The sequence below is a fragment of the Cynara cardunculus genome, assembly GCF_001531365.2.
Source record: "Cynara cardunculus var. scolymus isolate 2C chromosome LG 8, CcrdV1, whole genome shotgun sequence".
Lineage (NCBI taxonomy): Eukaryota > Viridiplantae > Streptophyta > Magnoliopsida > Asterales > Asteraceae > Cynara > Cynara cardunculus.
The window spans coordinates 20,710,581-20,728,805 of NC_037535.1; the positions used below are offsets into that span (position 1 = coordinate 20,710,581).

General features: G+C 34.2%; 1 protein-coding gene across 2 annotated transcripts; it reads left to right on the forward strand.

The window, feature by feature from the left end:
• Positions 1–8,290: 8,290 nt before the first annotated feature.
• LOC112516900 (triacylglycerol lipase 1) lies at positions 8,291–16,716 on the forward strand. 2 transcript variants are annotated; one of them, XM_025124148.1, is made up of 10 exons: positions 8,291–8,544; positions 11,653–11,763; positions 12,063–12,203; positions 13,215–13,325; positions 13,411–13,554; positions 13,631–13,671; positions 13,755–13,831; positions 15,248–15,343; positions 15,667–16,008; positions 16,491–16,682. In XM_025124148.1, the coding sequence occupies exons 1-9, from the start codon at positions 8,374–8,376 to the stop codon at positions 15,987–15,989; spliced, it is 1,215 nt and encodes a 404-aa protein (XP_024979916.1). In that variant the 5' UTR covers positions 8,291–8,373; the 3' UTR covers positions 15,990–16,008; positions 16,491–16,682. The 2 variants fall into 2 exon arrangements, with proteins under 2 accessions (XP_024979916.1, XP_024979915.1); XM_025124147.1 differs by having other exon boundaries at positions 8,293–8,544; positions 15,667–16,012; positions 16,491–16,716.
• The last annotated feature ends 1,509 nt before the right edge of the window (positions 16,717–18,225 follow it).

Genomic DNA, 18,225 nt, shown 5'->3' on the forward strand with positions numbered 1-18,225 from the left:
TGAAAGTATTTTTTTGTAAATGTAATATTTTTTGGTATGTTTGTTTCATTTATAAATGTATTTGGTTCAAAAAAGTTTAGGGACTTAATCATTCAAAATATGAAAGTCCATTGACTTTTTTTTTTTAAACTTTTCCATTATTTTACCACATTAACCAGTTTTATAGGTCATAAGAATGTATCTAACATATTTTAGAAAGTCCTAGAAGTTATTTAACATGTTTTAAAATGTCCAAGGACTTATCTGTTCCAAAAACTTAATCATTCTAAACACTAAAGTCCATTAAGGTTTTTTTTACTCTTCCATGGCATTTTTTTCTAAACATATCTTGCACCATGAATGATTTGATAAATAAAAAACGTAAGGAAAAAAATGTTGTCATACGGTTTCTACAAGCAATTTTTATTATGATTAGTATCATTGTTTCATTTTATGATAAAAAAATGACTTTTCAGTATGATAAAGGGTCATTAAACAATCTTTGAGGAACATAAGTAACTATTACCTCATGATTTATAGTAACCAGTAACATGTCGACTCGTTTATTTTGTCTTGAAAAAGAGCAATACACTTCGCTTTAAGGTGAAAAACACTACTTTCTTTCATCAAATTTATGTTGGTTCTCTAAATTTCTTAGGATATGATAGTCCTTTATAAGAAAGGGTTGGGTTCACATGAAACCCATGGTTTTTTGTGAGACCCGTAAGACCAACTTATGTTCATTGATCAACTTTATAAGCTAATGATCTAATGATCTAAAGTTGTACAGTGGCAGTTTTGTAATTACTGAAAAGTCTCGTAGCAATTTTGTGATTATAATTGTTCAGATTATAGATCTAATCCAATGGTTGAGAATTGGTCTTACGGGTCTCACGAAAAACTATTGGTCTCACATGATCCAAAGTCTTATAAGAAATGTTGTAAATAGAAAATGTTTCCATTAATTACATTAGAAAAATTCATACCCTTCATTGAAACATCTAGGTCGATATAAGGGACAGGGGAGGAGACTGTTCTTCATCGAGTCTTCCTTATCAAAATGAAACCAGAAGCAATACCCACAAAAAAAAAATAAAGTGATTTATAAAACAAAAACCACAAGACTGGCATATATACTTTTTATGACTTTGTTAAAGGAAACCAGGAAACCAGTTAATGGGGACGGGAAAACGAGCAGATCGAACCCATGAAAGAACAAAACAGAAGGAACCGTACCTGTTGGGGAGAACATGAGCGAAGAAATGAAACGATTTAGGGTTCACGTTCACAACCTTCTTCAACCCTTCACGATTTGTAGAATGTTTCATATGGAAACTAGGGTTTTGAGGGAAAAGTGAAAAGATAAAAAATTTAAATAAGACAAAAATGATGATATAATTTAAATCTAAATAAATTCTAAAAAGTTAAGACTTAAATAAATATTATTTGAATTCAAACTAAATAAATAGAAGATTATATATTAAATTTAATATATAAACGAACGTAAATGAACGAATGTTCACGAACATATATGAACAAACGAGACTTTTGTTCATGTTCGTTCATTTATTAAATGAACGAACATAAACGAACTTCCCACTGAACAGTTCACGGACAGCTTGCTGAACATTCGGTTCGTTTATAGCCATACCATTGAGTATTTGACAACCTTAAGAAACTGTAACACCCTTAAAATAGGAGGCAATTTAAACAGTAGAAATAAAGTGGATTAAAAGTTGGATTAAATATAATCACCCAAAAAAGAGGAAATACTGAAATAGTAAGAGAGTTTACATCAAAGAATGAACGGTAACTAACAACCTACTAATCTAAACCGATTAAAGATCTAGATTACAATCAGGTATCACAACAATCCTCAAAGTAATATATAACAATAGTAACTCAATAAATGTTCTTCAAAATATGGTAACCCAAAGATGCCTCTACCGACACACATTGCTCCACTCAACCATTAGGAGCCCCACCGCTAAGAGATTATGATATGCATGTCATTTAAGAAAAAGTGTTAGGCTTAACGTTTACTGAGTTCAAACAATGATGAAATAAAGTTATAAAACATTAAAACTTAAAACATAGCTTTAATCAAGTCATTTCATGAATTTAAATCGAGTTCACTGTTGGAAGACCTTAAAACATTTTGCGATGACGACAGAGACCCGGTTTACCATTGACAGTGATAGAACATATAAATAAGCCACATTTGAATGTAATATAAGCATCACTTATAGACAACCAATCATTAGCTCAACCAATCCAAGTCTTATAATGAGTCAACAAGCTTAACTACTCCAAGTCTTTTCCTTGTAAAGTCACCAAGAACAACCATACTAGGTCTATACCTTGAGATCTCCAAAATCTAAGTTAAGCTCGTTCACTTAAAAATTACATTATATTGGTCAATAGCTGATGCCTGATTCCAAGAGTCCACACCATAATGCCTATGTAGACCCAATGCCTATTTCAAGTTACGAATAAGGATTTATCATCCTATACACACCAAATAAATTGACTTTTATGCCTGTGGATCCAATGCATTATGTCTAAAATATATAACTTTCTAGATATATCAAATCGTACCTGACGCATAAACATTTGTATATCTATAGTCATCAAGTGGGTAAAATCCCCATTTCATTAACAAAATCAAAGATATGAACATTATAAGTTTAGGTTCCGAAACTCATCAAACTTTGAAGTAATCATCTCCCATATATATAAAATCATTCCTCACACTTATTTTATCCAAAGACATAAAATCCCCAAAATCCTCAAATTTGACCTTGTTGGTCCAAAATCAACCAAATGTGAAATACGTGAAATGGAAACTTAGAAGAAATAAAATACATCATTTTAACGTGTGTATAGTTTTATTAAAGTGTAGGATGAACTGACAATGCTAGGTTTTGGTTAAAACCTAGAAAGTCAAGAAAACAGTCGGAGCTTGAACCTTTTTTGAAATCCTTAGCCTAGACGACGAATCAAAACTTTAATGATGAGGAACCACATCCTTTAATGCTCCCTAAATCAAAATAAATGACGAGGAAGAGAGAAATCTCGGAGGTGAATGCGAGTAGGTGAAGAGTAAATGAGGAACCCTTGAAGAAACACAACAATAAGACAAATATGGACATAGCCGCGACCTAGCCCGCAACTAAAGTTGCAAGGCTAGTCACTCGTCCCAATACACCCCGGACTCCAGTGTGTCACGCCGCGACTTAGGTCGCGTGGCTTAGCCGCGTAGGGTTCTGTTTGCCATGAAAATTCCAGATTTTGGTCCTTAAATCCAAAGTACCAACATGAGGTCATTTCTAACATCAAAACATATAGTTACTCATATAAAACATTTGATGAATCATAAATGTAGGTCCTAAATTCGCGGGTTTTATGTAACACCCCTAAACTTCCAGAAAATAGCAGTAAATTAAACTTTGGTAAAATACTGAAAATAACACAAAAATAGAGAAGTTAACCCAAAGGACACCGATATTACAAGATAGCGAATAAATAAATCTAAGTTACAGAGTTCTATGGACTTCTATCTAATTGTAGTATAACTAGTTGGGGCTATTACAACCACCAAAGACTGCTATCTTCAAAATGTGCCATCACTTCCAAAAATGCTAAACCGATCGTGCCTTCAAATGACACATGCTCCCAACTTATTTTTGAGATGCCACTATTAAGACTTGTTATACATGTTAACAAGATAAAGTGTTAGAATTTACGCATAATAGTGATACAAATGTAAGTTTATAAAGGAAAATGTGACGTTCACAAATCGTTGATTCCCTTATTTGAACATTCTTTCATAAGTAAGAACATGATTTCTCCAAAACATTTCTTTAGAAAGAGGGGAATAAATGAGACAGTTTTATCTTGCGATAACAGGGGAGACCTGATTCTATCGAGTGGCGGAGAACAAAGTAAGCCACACTATGATGTTAAAGAGTCCATCTTGAGGTTTTCTAGTACCCCGATGTTTGCTCTTATTTGGACTAAGATAATAACATTAAAACTCCTTACTTAGACAGCTCCCAAGGTTACAAGATGAGAACATCAAAACTCCCCATTTGTCTCAAACCAATGACATCAAGAAGATAATATAAAACTCCTCTCTTGATATGGTAACAACCATGCATATGGATTCCAAAGCAACAAGACCAATATCTGTCCAACGTATACACTCGAACATTTCAACATGTAACGCACGATCCTTTCATATCCCAGATTTGAGTAATTTGTTATCTTATTTCCCTCTTCCTTAATTTATGGAGCTAAGGTTATGATGAATCCGTAATAAGGCTATGGAGTGCTAATTTCACCTTTTTGATAAGCTGTTTATGTTGTGACCAATGCTACAACATTACCTCTCTGATGGCTAGAACTTGTTAAAATCTAGATTATTTTTTCACTTCTTAATTTATTTGACTTTGATGTACTTTAAGTGCTGGCCCTAAGTTTCCAGGTTGCACTTTCCCCATCTCTTCAGTATAAATAGAGGTGTTGGGATGAAGTTTTAGTAAGGGGCCGTTTATCTAAACACTTACACAATAAGTACCTACTGGTAAAATTCAACATCATCGCTTACTTACCGGGTAAGATTTTATTTACTAAAACGTATCGTATGCGACAATTTATCCCGGTAAGCGCTAACCATGGTAAGAGTGGTCGTCCTTCACTTACCAGGTAAGACTCTTGATTCTTGCCTTCGATCTTACCGGGTAAGATTCTTAGTCGTTGTCATATTCATCTAGTAAAGTAAAGTGACTTGGTAAGCGCTTACCCGGGTAAGCGTTTAGTAAACGACACCTAAGTTTTAGATTAGTTAATTTTATATCTCTTCTGAGTTCTTTTGATTTAAGTATTACTTTTGGCATTTACATCTTTCATTTAATTCTTGTCTTGCATTTACATTCTTATGTTTATGTCTTTAATTTATATTTCCTTTTACTTTATGTTGCATTTTAAGTCAGTTATGAGTAGCTAAATTTCATAGCTTGGATATGAGACAAAATGGTGAGATTTCAAACCAGAGGAAAGTTGACATCGTTTTGCAAGAATGATGTTCCACTAATTCATTTCAAGTTTTATAAAATACAAGACACTTCTTGACAAGTTGATCATTTTTAAAAATGTTAAATTGCACATAAACTTGAATGATGTAGGAAGTATACTCGAGAAAGTTGCGTTTTAAAAATAAAGAGATTTGTTATCTATGTCTTTTAAGAAGATTAGTTCTCGACAAATTGGTCACTTGACAAAATGTTAAAATGTAGTGGTCTTAAAGATAAAGCCACTTGGAACACATCAACTTGAATGATATGAGATTTGAAGTCGGTCTTTTATATTGACATCTTGCAACTTAAGATACATATCCATGTGTAATACGATACTTGGTTCTTACCATTTTATTACTTGAAAGGTGATAGTGTTGACACATATATACTTGCATGAGTTATACCACTTAATGTTGTAGAGATACAATATCTCTCTCATATCAACTTCATTCGTTTTAAAATCATTTGATACTCAATATTATTCATATTAATCCATATAGCTTATGAGTTATGATAAATGTTAATTTTTTATTTGTCTAATGCCTAGCCATGAGTAACACGTTTAAAAAATGTGTAGCACGTTTTGGTAACACAACATTTTATGTGACATGCCTCTCTCCCTCACCCATTTTTTGTTAACCAAAATTTTGTATGTTGTTTTACTATCAAGTCCTGTATGGATTAATTTGTCTGGATGAATTAAGCTATATTGGTGTTCGGTTGTTGTGTTGAATAAACAATCTGAATGATTGTTTTACATTTCTGTTTAGATTGAACATCAATTAAAATAACAGTTTAATAAATGTTTTGAACGCAAATTCTTGATGAAAAAGATATATCAGTTTTTAACAATTTGATATAACATAATGATATAAAATTCAATGATATGATCTTAACAAAATGGTTTAAATACAATTAAAATACTTGAACACTGCAAATATACAATATATGTTTCCCATCCTCCTATGCACTAAAAAGTTCAACTTTCCTCACAAATCCGCTTTTTACATGCTGAAATCGATCTTGTTGTTTCAATTTTCTAGACCCAATTCATGTTGATGCACTAGTTGGTTGAGTATGTATTGATGCATCTTTGCAATTTGACCATTTTCAGAACCACTTTCAATAATTCAACGTCTCATTTTGTCTTGGATGATATAAACTATTAGGAACAACTAAATTTAAAGCTAAAATTCCCATATATTAACCGAAATAAATAAGAAAATTTAGTAGATCCCATCATTTTGCTTCGATACATCCAAAAGACTGATACCAAATTGTCACTGATGCATAAATTTGTATATTCTTATTAAAACAATAGTTTTAAAGAAGTAGATAGATTGAAGTCACTTAAGAAAACCATAAACTTCAAGATAAAGAAAATCACATTAAAACGCAAATTTCAAGAAAAGGAAAAACCCACTAAACCAAGAAATTTAATTGCTATAATTAAAACCCAGTAACGTTTCACAAATCTGAAAAGGAAAAACCAAAAATGGAAAAAACCCACAAAACCAAGAAAATGAGATATATACGAACCAATTGAAGGCACAAACAAGGGTTTCAAAAAAATGCAACTACAAAAACCTCAAATCTTTTAAGTAACGTCTTTCTTAATGCCAACGTGTACTTACAGAAATGAGAAACCCCAACTAATATATGTTCTCAATTTTTTGAGAGGGAAAGAGACCAACTTAGAAGTATTTTCAAGTGGTGATATCATTTGACTATAAAAACTAAATATATAGATATTTTTCATAAAATCATCATAGGTCTGTTAGTTAGTTTATTGGTTTTCATATGTGAGACCACATGTTCAAATCTTTTATTGCAATTTTTTTTAGAAAGATAATATTCTGAAAGTAAAAGCTAAAAACTAAGAAAATGACACTAACGAGATTCAAACTCGGGTCTAGAGTGGAAGAATAGCCTTGTAAATCAACTTTACCAAAGGAAACTTGTGTTCTTATTGTGGTTTCAAAATATATATGATGGCACACAACAAATTGATATCATGACATTTTTCACGACTCTATATTTTTTATACTATGACAGATGAACGAAGTGGTGGTTCATGCTACCATATGCACGACACTGGTATGTCCTGCTAAGAGGAGGAAGGAGAGGGTGTGTGTTTCCTTTCTAGGGATCTGGGTTTCGCAAGGGCATGAAAAGAAAAATGATGGCTAAATGGAAAAGACACCCCTAATCTATTTTATTAAGCTACAATCGAACAACTCTGTATGGCTTGCCGAATAAGCCATACATCCCATACAACCTACATTACCGAACAACCCCTTAGTTGAGCATGGAGGTATACAAAAATCATATCTTAATTGGTCATAGAAAACCAATACTTTTTAAAGAAAAAAGCATCGGACCAAAGAAAGAATGGCTCGGGCCTTATCCGTCAACCAATCCTTGGCAAAAAATCCAGGAGCAAATCTACACCGACGTCCTCAACTTGTCTTTTTAGGGTATGTTTTAAATAACAGTGAGTAATGATTAAATCTAAAAGATCCAATATTCATTATGATAAACCCTTAACTTCATTTATACTGCATGTTGGGTTTAAAGGCGATGCACACAAAAAGAACCAACAGTATCATCTTATAAATTTTTTTGTATCAATTTCACCTGCATCGTGTTCGTCTGTGTTTATTGAGCTTTCTCGCAAAATCCAACCACTTCACCTACTTCATTGCCCCCAACCCCTTCTCGTACCCGATCCCATTCCAACCTCGATATGTGGAGTCGTCTTGCGCCATATGTACTGAGATTGTTCGAAAGACATGGTCCAAGCCCGATACAAGGATAAGTGGTAACCGCTCTATATCCGTCATCTCTTTTGGAGAAACTGCTGAGCTAGATCTTTACCATCTTCCGAAGTTCTAAATAATCTACTGATCAAAGGCTGTAAGAGCTATTAATAACCACAAACTAGTTTTTTAGCCGTAAAAAATAAATGAGATAGAAGATGTGAATTTTAGGTCGATGACTGCAACGTGTTTTCACGGATAACTAATCCATCAATCAGATTTATTTCAAAGGTTCACTTTTAAAACCAATACTCAGATTCATAAAATCCAAAATCGATTAACTTGTCGTTGTGAATTCAAACTTCCAAAAAAGGAAAGAAATTACAATCATAGTAAAATTGTTAAATTTTTTTTTTCAAGATATTCCGTATTTTAGGGTCAAATCCATGGATGAAATCTAGATATCCGTTTCAAGACTTCCAACTTGTACTGGTTGTTGGTAAATCCAACTACCATATAACTTGACGGATTGGCACTACTCCACCTCTGGTTACACCATGGCCACATCGGTTCTACAGACGGTGCTGTTGGTGCTCGCCTTATTGCTGTGCATCTCCTCTGCTGAGTATTTAACCGTAGACTCGTTCATCAATCACAGCCAATCTTACGACGGTGGTTTGTGTGTTAATCTCGTCGAACCTTGTGGTTATACTTGCTCCGAACACACGGTGAGTTCTTCCTCACTCTCTGATCTTTTCCGCTTTTAGACACATTTATATCGATGACTGAATAGTGTATCCGACGCTTCAAAATTTTGTCCGAATTGAGGTTATTGGGCGAGAACAGGACATAACTGAAATACCTAAATAAGTTTGATTTGATGACCAAGAAATATGAACACTGAAGGACGCCTATCTACACCGAAAACAAAATACTGTTGTGACGATGCAATAGTGGCATGGAGATCAGTGGTGTGGGGCAGTTGGGAAAGGGTGGGGTGGGGGCGGCAGTTGTGACGACAGTAGTGATGTGGTTGTGGGGGGTGGCAGACGTGGAAGTGAAAGTAGTGGTGGGTGGGTGGCGGCTGTGACAACGAACATTAATGGTGTGGTGGCGGGTGGGGGTGAGGTGGGGTGCTTGGTGTTGGTTAAATTGGATGCAAAGGTTATTTTTCTCTTTTTAGAACCAAATCATAAAATCCATTACATTTGCCAAATGATGAACTTCAATCCATTCAATTTTGCTAAGTGACGATGAAATCTTTAATCTAACGAATTCAACAGAATTCAAAGGATTCTTACATTTTCGATAAGTGAACCAAACAAAGGAATTGGAATTTGATCAAAGGAATTGATCATTCCAATTCCCTTGAAATCTTTGAATTCAATATTTTTGTTAATTTTCTCCATCAGAGAATATTGAATACATGACCTGTTAGCCCAATATTAAGTGGTGTAAATGAAGGATGATATTGCTATTTGATACTTTGTTTGTAGTAGCAATTGTTTTTCCTGATTATTGTTCTTTGTTATTCTTTTTGATAACCGTGGCTGGTTGGGCCTGCTTGAGCGAACCATGACTAATCCCATGGGGTCCTGAAGTTAATAGAGAGGCTGGGGACTCGAACCGATGAGGCAGTGACCAATGGATAGCAAACTCAATGTCTTACCTGTTGAGCTACCTCCAAAGTTGTTATTTTGTTCATTCTCTTCATTAGAGAATATTCGATTGAGAACATTCCCTTTTATAATATTGGAAGTCTGGGAACTAGACCATGCCGAGACTTTTTCTTCTTAATTGGCAGAAATCAAGTTGGTTTGAAGTTTGATTAAAATTAGGTATAATTTGATCGTTATTTCCTTCACTTTCAATTAATGTAATAAGCCCCCTATCTACTCAAATATGACTCAGAGGGGGTTTCAATGAATGTGATTTGACACCACCAGAAGCTTAAGCAAATGGGTATCTATCCTTCTGGTCACACATGTTTATAGTCAATAAATCTTGAGTTGGAATCTCACAAGATGACAACTTGGGAACCTTCAGGCTACATCTACTCAATACCAATTGGTTTTCAGATGGAAGCCATAAAATTGGGTAATGACCCAATAATTTAAATTAATTTTCGAATTGATTATTCTCTACTAATATGATATAAGGATATACTTTGTATAAAAATAAATGGTAAGAATCCTAAAAAGAGAACTAAGAATAAGGCTAAATGAGAGAAATTTGTTATCGTAGAATAGATATCGAAGATGATGAAAAATACAAGATAGGAATTCTTGAGGTAATTGTCAAATTGTCATGCATATGATGCATGACTACTTGTGCAAAGCCTGCCAAGGATTTTGAGCTAGGTACCATGATTAGCGCCCATGATGTGCACTTGGGGAATGATTTGGTCAAAGCCTACCACCATCAATTAAGCCTTTATGCCATTGGTTAGGCCGTTTAGTTGAGCAATGGTCCTGTCATATAGGTGTATACCCAACCCCACTCATAACGATGGATCTTTACATGCTGCAGTTTGTGACAATGGTCACATTGGGATCGCTCAATGTCTTTAGTTGAAACACAATGATACGCGGAGGTATAAGGTGCCACGATCTCAGTGGGTTTGATCTTGAGAGATTGAAGCATTGTTTGTTGACTCTCCTCTTGAGTAATGAGAGGTTAACACCCAAAATAAGCAAGTTTTCTTTATTTAGAATATGAGACTGGGCCATACCCTAGGTGTTGGTATGAAGAACCATAACATTTTTGATGAGTTGGGCATTTGCAACCTCACAACTAGAACTAGGAAGGAGGGCAGTGACCATCCAACTCATCCCACAATGTATGAAGTTTCTTATATTGAATGTGTACACACCTTCATGGTGCCAAAGAGTGAGATCACTAGAGTTGATGAATACACATCATGTTGGTTTTGGCATATCCTTTCTCCATTTCAAGCCAAACCTCATATGTTGTGTCCGTATGCACCATGGTTGAAATAAGGTTATCTCTATCAACGAAGGGTAACTTGTTTTCCGCCCTCAAGGTGTTGATCATAAGAATGAAACCATTTAGGTACCTTTGAGTTTAATGGGACTGATTTGTGGGTTGATTGTCATCGGTGAGGTAGAAATGCGACATAGAATCATTAATAGGAGGAAGCTATTGTTTTTTCTTCTGTCATTCTGGCTGTGGATTAAGAAGAAAATGAAGATTACTTTGGTGCGTAAAACTAAACTTACTCCAAAACCATGTAAATTGGGTAGTGACTCGATAGCTTGAATTAATTTAAGATTTACAAGGATTTTTGAGGTAATTTCCATGCATAGGATGCATGGTTACTTGTTTAAGATATGGGAAGGACTGTGAGGTAGATGTCATGCAGAAGATGGATGGCTAGGTATATACAGGAATCATCTCTATTAGAATTTGATATGCTAATAGCAAAGCTACTTCATATGTGTAGGCCCGATAGACTGCATGCTCAATCTGTGCCCCTGATTGATGTCTAAGCCTTGAGCCTGGTTACTTGGTCATGAACTGTGTCAAGATTACTGATTCTACATTAGAAGAAACTTGAGGAATGGCTATGCTTGATCCACAATTACATCAACTCATAATAAATTAATCTTCACTTGGAACAATAGAGGTCTGATGTTCTGTCGTTTGTGCATGTGTAGAAAATAAAAAGAGTTTTGTGTTGCCAAGCCATATACAAGAAGATTAGAATCATAATGCGAAATGCTAAGTCCAAGCAAACCATAAATAGTTATTCTACCTGTTATCTAGTTTCTTTGTTAATTAAATGATTCAATATTTTTTCTTGTGTATAACTGCAGATTCAAACAAAAGATGGTTTCTTGCTAGGTCTTCAACGCGTGTCATCAAGCATTGTTAATTTGGAACTGCAAAGTGCACCTCCGGTTTTGCTCCTACATGGACTCTTTATGGTGACTTTACCAGCTTTTGTAAATTTAGAGCATGGACCGTTAAATCATAATTTATTAATTGCTTTAGCCTATCAAGTTAGGAGTGAATGAAGAGTAGACTAGTCAATTAATATATATAGTAGTCAGTACTTTTGACATTCCATTAGCAACTAAAGAGCTCACTTCTAGCACATTTTTAAAAATTATGCCTGGCTATGCACGACTAAGGAGCTTAACATCTATTGTTGCTTTCTTTTTTCCACTTATACAAGGAACTAATCAATTGACAACTTTTACAAAATAATTTAAATCTTAATCAGGGTGGTGATGCTTGGTTTATGGATTCTGCAAAGCAATCATTGGGCTTTATTCTTCCGGACCATGGTTTTGATGTTTGGGTTGGAAACGTGCGTGGCACAAAATGGAGTCATGGGCATGTATCTTTATCAGAACGAGATAAGGTACATAAAGTTTCTGTACTATTTCTTATGGTTTTTCATTACTCTTTTCGTTGTTCTTGGTATATCATGTTGCAACAATTTTCACGGAATGTTCATGGAGTGCTTGGCTCTCTACTATAATACATAAGAATGATGTACATTCATATACTACTTCTAGAGCTGCTCCTTGCAATGGACTTACACCTCATGTTGTCATATTTCTGTACTTGTTTCATCTCACCATATTCCTAATACTTTTGAATCACTGATCTTTGTTATGAATTAGATGATTGGAAGAGCCTTTTCTTAAATACAACCAATTCTAGATGAAAATGTAATTTTTAAAATTTATCTGTGGAAGGAAGATTCTTTATAGGCATGATAATATGATACTCCTCTCTGTCTCATGAAGTTTTTTAATGTTTAACCAGACACATAGTTTAAGTAAAATGTTTGACCATCAGTTAAATGTTCAAAAATTCAATATATCAGTGTCACAAGTTATTTCTAAAGGCGATAATGGGTAAATAGGCCAATTTAGCTTAAAAGGTTGCCAGCAAAAGAAATATTGCAAATTTCGTTAGATATCCTGAAATAGAGACTATTACAAATTTAATGGGATGGAGATGTAGTAACTTTTTGGAATGTTTATGCCTTCCACATGCATAGGAATTTGAATTTAGTTGAACTCTTCCATGGTAAAACTAAACAGTGTTGCTTCGACATCTGTCACAAGAGAGGAGAAGCAGAGTTCAGTGGTAAAAGAGTACATATGCAGTAGCTTGTCATGAGATTTTAGCACTGAATCATTGTTAATGAAGCTGGTAGATGCTGATAGACTTTATCCACCTATAGAAGATAATATAGAAATGTCAATCTGTGGATCCTACCAGAACCATCATGTAACTTTTGGCTTAATGTGGAAATATGATTTCGAAATAGATTATCATCATGATTTTATAGTGACAGATAAACAATAACTTCTTATTTCTGTGTGTCTGTGATCTCATCTGGCCCTTTACCCTGATTTAGGATTTCTGGGATTGGAGTTGGCAAGAGTTGGCTCTTTATGATCTTGAGGCAATGCTCCGTTATATAAAGTCCGAAACTAGCTCTAAAGTTTTTGTTGTAGGACATTCACAGGTTCTGCCACTTCAGTTCTGTTGTTTTCCAATGAAAACTCTGCCAATTATGACCATCTAACATATCTGCATTTTGATTTTTTAAGGGAACAATAATGTCCTTGGCTGCTTTTACTCAACCTGATATAGCTGACTTGGTTGAGGCTGCTGCTCTTCTTTCTCCTATATCATACTTGGATCACATCACATCTAAGTTTGTTCTTAATCTTGTTCAAATGCATCTTGATGAGGTTTCTTTTTCTTCCCTTATTCAAATTTATGTGAATTTGATTTTGGAAGTTTCATACATCAAAATTTTCTTCACAGGCACTTGGATTACTGGGAATACATCAATTAAACATGAAGAGGTTTTTTGCTTTCCATTTCTGTTATTCTTTTCTGCATTTACCAGGCCTCGTCTTATCATTGATGATATCTATGCTGTTCTCAGTGACATTCTCACCAACATCATAGACTTGGCTTGTGATGGGCATGTAGATTGCAGTGATATGTTAGCATCTATCACAGGTTATTATTCTATACCTTCTTCATGAGCAGGCATCAGCTACAGAAAATTGCAACCAATTTTATTGACAAAAAATTATATTTCAAGGGTTTCAATCTTGCTGTCAATGTAATACTAATTGTGCTTATTTTGGTAGAGTAGTAGAACATCAAGTACCAACACATCCTTATAGAAAATGAGAACGAATTTAGTTCGTCCAGGACGCCAACTATTGAAATCGTCTACAAGTGAAGGATATTTAAGAAATTTATAAAGAGGGAATAAAAACACGTGGTTCTTGTCTTGGAGGGAGCATTTAGCAGATTTCCTAGTGATAGAACTTGGTGCACATCAAAGAAGTTATCGAGGGTATGTGTAAACTTGAGCACAATAATTCCTTTTCAAGTTACAAATTTTACATTCTTGTTGGGCAGCATTGTCAAATTTAAATTGTCCAAAGCCTAACAAAAGGAACGGGTTGATATAAATTAGAAGGATGGAGAAAAGCTTTGACATTTATATGTCATACAGTTGAAGGCGATGAGCAGTTATTAGGGTGAACATTTTGAAATGCATGAATATATATGTAGTTGAGCTGGATAAATTTTGAAATACTACACTTGAGACAAGAGTTGGAGAGGGTGTTAGTTATAGAAATGAAGCAGTTTTGTCTTGTGTTTTACACGTATCTTCCATCTTTGTTCTAAATTCTAGTTCACAAGCCGACAGAAAAGGTTAACCTTATATTCAAACTAAGAAAATGAATAGGAGCTTGAACAATAAATATGATTATAATGTTGAAATAAGGCATAAATGCACACTCTGAAATTCCATTTACAGACAAAGAAGTATGTGAGATTGATAGCCACGAGATGTAGAGGATGTTAAAGGAGCGAAGTAGGTTGTTGCTTGCTCAAGTGCCACTAAGAGGATGTGGTTACTCGGAGCAGAGTTTTTGGGTGGATTCTCATGAATGTTCATGTGTATATTTATATTACAGCAAGGGTATCAAAAGAACATAAGCCAGATGATGGAATGGGAAGATCTAGAAATTAGAATTCTCAATTCAGACAATCCTGGACTTTTCCTAGTTCCTCAATTGCTGAATGGTGAAAATTACTCTGCCTGTAGCAAAGCAATGCTTATTGCTCTTGCCGCCAAGAACAAGATCGGTTTTGTGGATGGATCTTTGAGCAGATGACAGTCCAGTTATCCCAAGTTCGTTGTTTCTCGTGAATGTTTACCCAACTAAAGTTGCATCCAGACCATCAGTTTTCTTCCATCTTCTCATTTTATGAGGTCCCCATCTATTGATTTGCGTCTGATCTGCTAAATTGGTCAATTTGTCTTTACAAGCATAATTGAGTTATTTGTGTGCAACTTTTTTGTTGGATACATCAGTATGCTTCACTATAATGTTACTGCCTTGCATCTTGCAGGTGAAAATTGCTGCTTTAACAGCAGCCGAGTGGATTTCTATCTTGAATACGAACCTCATCCTTCATCATTAAAGAACTTGAAACATCTTTTTCAAAGTATGCTCTTTATACGCCCTAGTTGGTTTCCTAATTGATTGTCTTACATCTTGTCACCAAATTTATCTTTCTTTTGTAACAAGCCATTAAATTATGAATGGTTATAGTTTACTATAATTGTGACATTTGCTTGTGAGTGAATTTCCTCGAATAGAGTACAAACCAAACGAAACGAACCCAGTATATCTCATCTAGAGATGGTGTCCGTGGAGGGTAAGATGTACCCCATGGAAAATAGGGTACAACATGGTTAGAAACCAAAGCACAACAATTCTCGCACATGTCTTTTCTGCTCCTGACCTTTTATGTTTCTTGAGTTGCAGTGATACGCAAAGGTACTTTTGCAAGGTATGACTATGGGAGTTTGAAAAATGTACTACAGTATGGGCAAACAAAACCACCAAGTTTTGATCTTGGCCAGATCCCGGAATCATTGCCTATATGGATGGCTCATGGGGGAAACGACGCATTAGGAGATGTAATTGATGTGCACCACACCCTAAGTGAGTTGCCATCAAAACCAAATGTGTTGTTTCTCGAGAATTATGGTCACATTGACTTCCTCTTGAGCACAAGAGCATATGAAGATCTTTATGGCAACATGATCAGGTTCTTTAAGTCATGTGGAATGTCCAGAAGCTCTTAAGCGTCAACGATGCATGACCGTACGTAAGAATCTCATCTGTCCTATTTTTACTTGCTCCATCCATGAAACTGCAACATTTCCTATTTTAGAAAGATTTGAAGTTAAAGTCATTTACATGTACATTATTATCATTACGAATAAATTGAAGACAACAAGACCCTTATCTCAATAACCAGATATTTTGGATATTCAACCCTCTTCTTAAGATCACGAACCGAGTCAGACAATGCTTACCCAAATTGTTTTTATAGATAAACACTTGTTACAAAGAGGTTGGTAAACAAGCATTTTCAATTGGCCGTTACCCAAATCGAACTTCGTACCACCACACTATCACCCGGTTAGCGTTTACCCAATTTTTATTGGTAAATATCCCCTAAACTATATGTCTTGATCAAGGTTGCTGTTTTTCATGGAAATGATGCAATTTTTTTCCTTGTTTTGGATTGAGATTGGGGGGATATGTTGTGTTGATTTGGTGTTTGTGCACTTTGTAAACAGGTGACAGCAGGTTTTAGTGGATGATGCTAAGTTGTTGCCAAGATTGAGGTGGTTAATTTGGTAAGATTTACACTTCAGTCAATCCTTGTATAGATGTTGTGGAAGTTGTAACTTATGCTATTTATACATGAATTACAACACAGACTGTATTATTTGCACAGCTGACCACCTACACCTTCTCATATTATCAGCAACTGCAAACAAGAATGTGAATATATAAAAATTATATATAATGTTGTGTTGTAACTTGGTGCATTGTAAATAGGTGTATGTGGTGTGGTTTAGTCAAAACTGCAAACCAAATCGCATATGCAGTTTGAGCAGAGTCGTCTAATCTTTTTTGAGCCTTTGTTACACATGTAATAAGACTGCAGTTTGACCGTAAGAGTAATAAACAAAACAAAATAGTTCATATTGTATATCATATTAAGGGGCAACCAAGAGCATCCACTATGTGCTTTTTATGAAGTTTTTGAAAGTTCTTTTAAAAACTTTTGAGGTTTTCATATGGTGGTGAGAGGTTTTCGAAATGAGGTTTCTGTTAAGGTTTTTCGTCATAGGTAGTAACTGTACAACCTGTTCTTTTAGAGGTTTTCCGTATTTAGTTAGTTTTAAATTTATATAAGAGTTTTGTATTCAATCAGTTTTATTTATTGCATACGATGTCGTTTTGGTGGACTAAAATCTTACTAGTTAAGTAATTGATGGTGTTAAATTTTACTGGTAAGCACTTATCGGATAAGTGTTTGGTAAATGACTCCTTAAAGTTGCTTGAGGATGCCGGTTTGTTGGCACAAGCTGGAAAATGTACCAATGGAGTCAAAGGAGATTTCAAAAAAATTAAATATAAACCCAGTAGATGTTACAAGTATCGGGTAAATTGCATGAAAAAAAAATAACATACTTTAACTTCATTCCTATTTTTGGTAACGTACTTTCAAAACTTTCATTTTGGTACCTAAGACGTAAAGTTTTAAACATTTAAATATTCGGGTAATCGGTTGAAGCATTAACCGGTTACCAATGCTGACGTGGCGAGTGATTTGCTTTACCTTTTGAATTTAAAATTCAATAAAATTTTATAGGTAACTAATCAATGCTTCAACTACTTATTCGGGTACTTAAATGTTTAAAACTTTACATTATAGGTACCAAAAATACATTATTCAAAATAAGAATCAAGTTAAGATACGTTATTTTTTAATACAATTTGCCCAAACTATAAACCAATCCTAACCTTATAATCTTTTAACCCAAATGGTTTTAATTAACATTCAATTTTTTATTAAAAAAAGGCACTAGAGTAAATTTACACCAATTCTTTATCCTCTAAGATTTGATTTTCCTAATTATTTATCGTTTTAAAACTAATATAGAACACCATTTTTAAAAGTAAATTACTTCAATTAATTAAAATTCAACAAATCATATAAAAAAACAATTGTTTTTTTATTCTTTTTAATATGATATTAATATCACTTTACATTTTGAAATTTTTTTTAATCCATTACTAATTTCTAATTAAATATTATTCGTATTATGATTTACTAGAAGTGTACTCGCGCAATGCAGCGAGATACATCGTGTTTTTAATATTTCATTTTATTTTTTTATCTCAATCGATGTTATAATATGACTTTATGTGATTTTGAGAAAGCGATGATGTTTTTATTTTTGAATAAAATATATGTTTGACGATATCATAAAAATTTGACAAAAATATATCGATATTAGT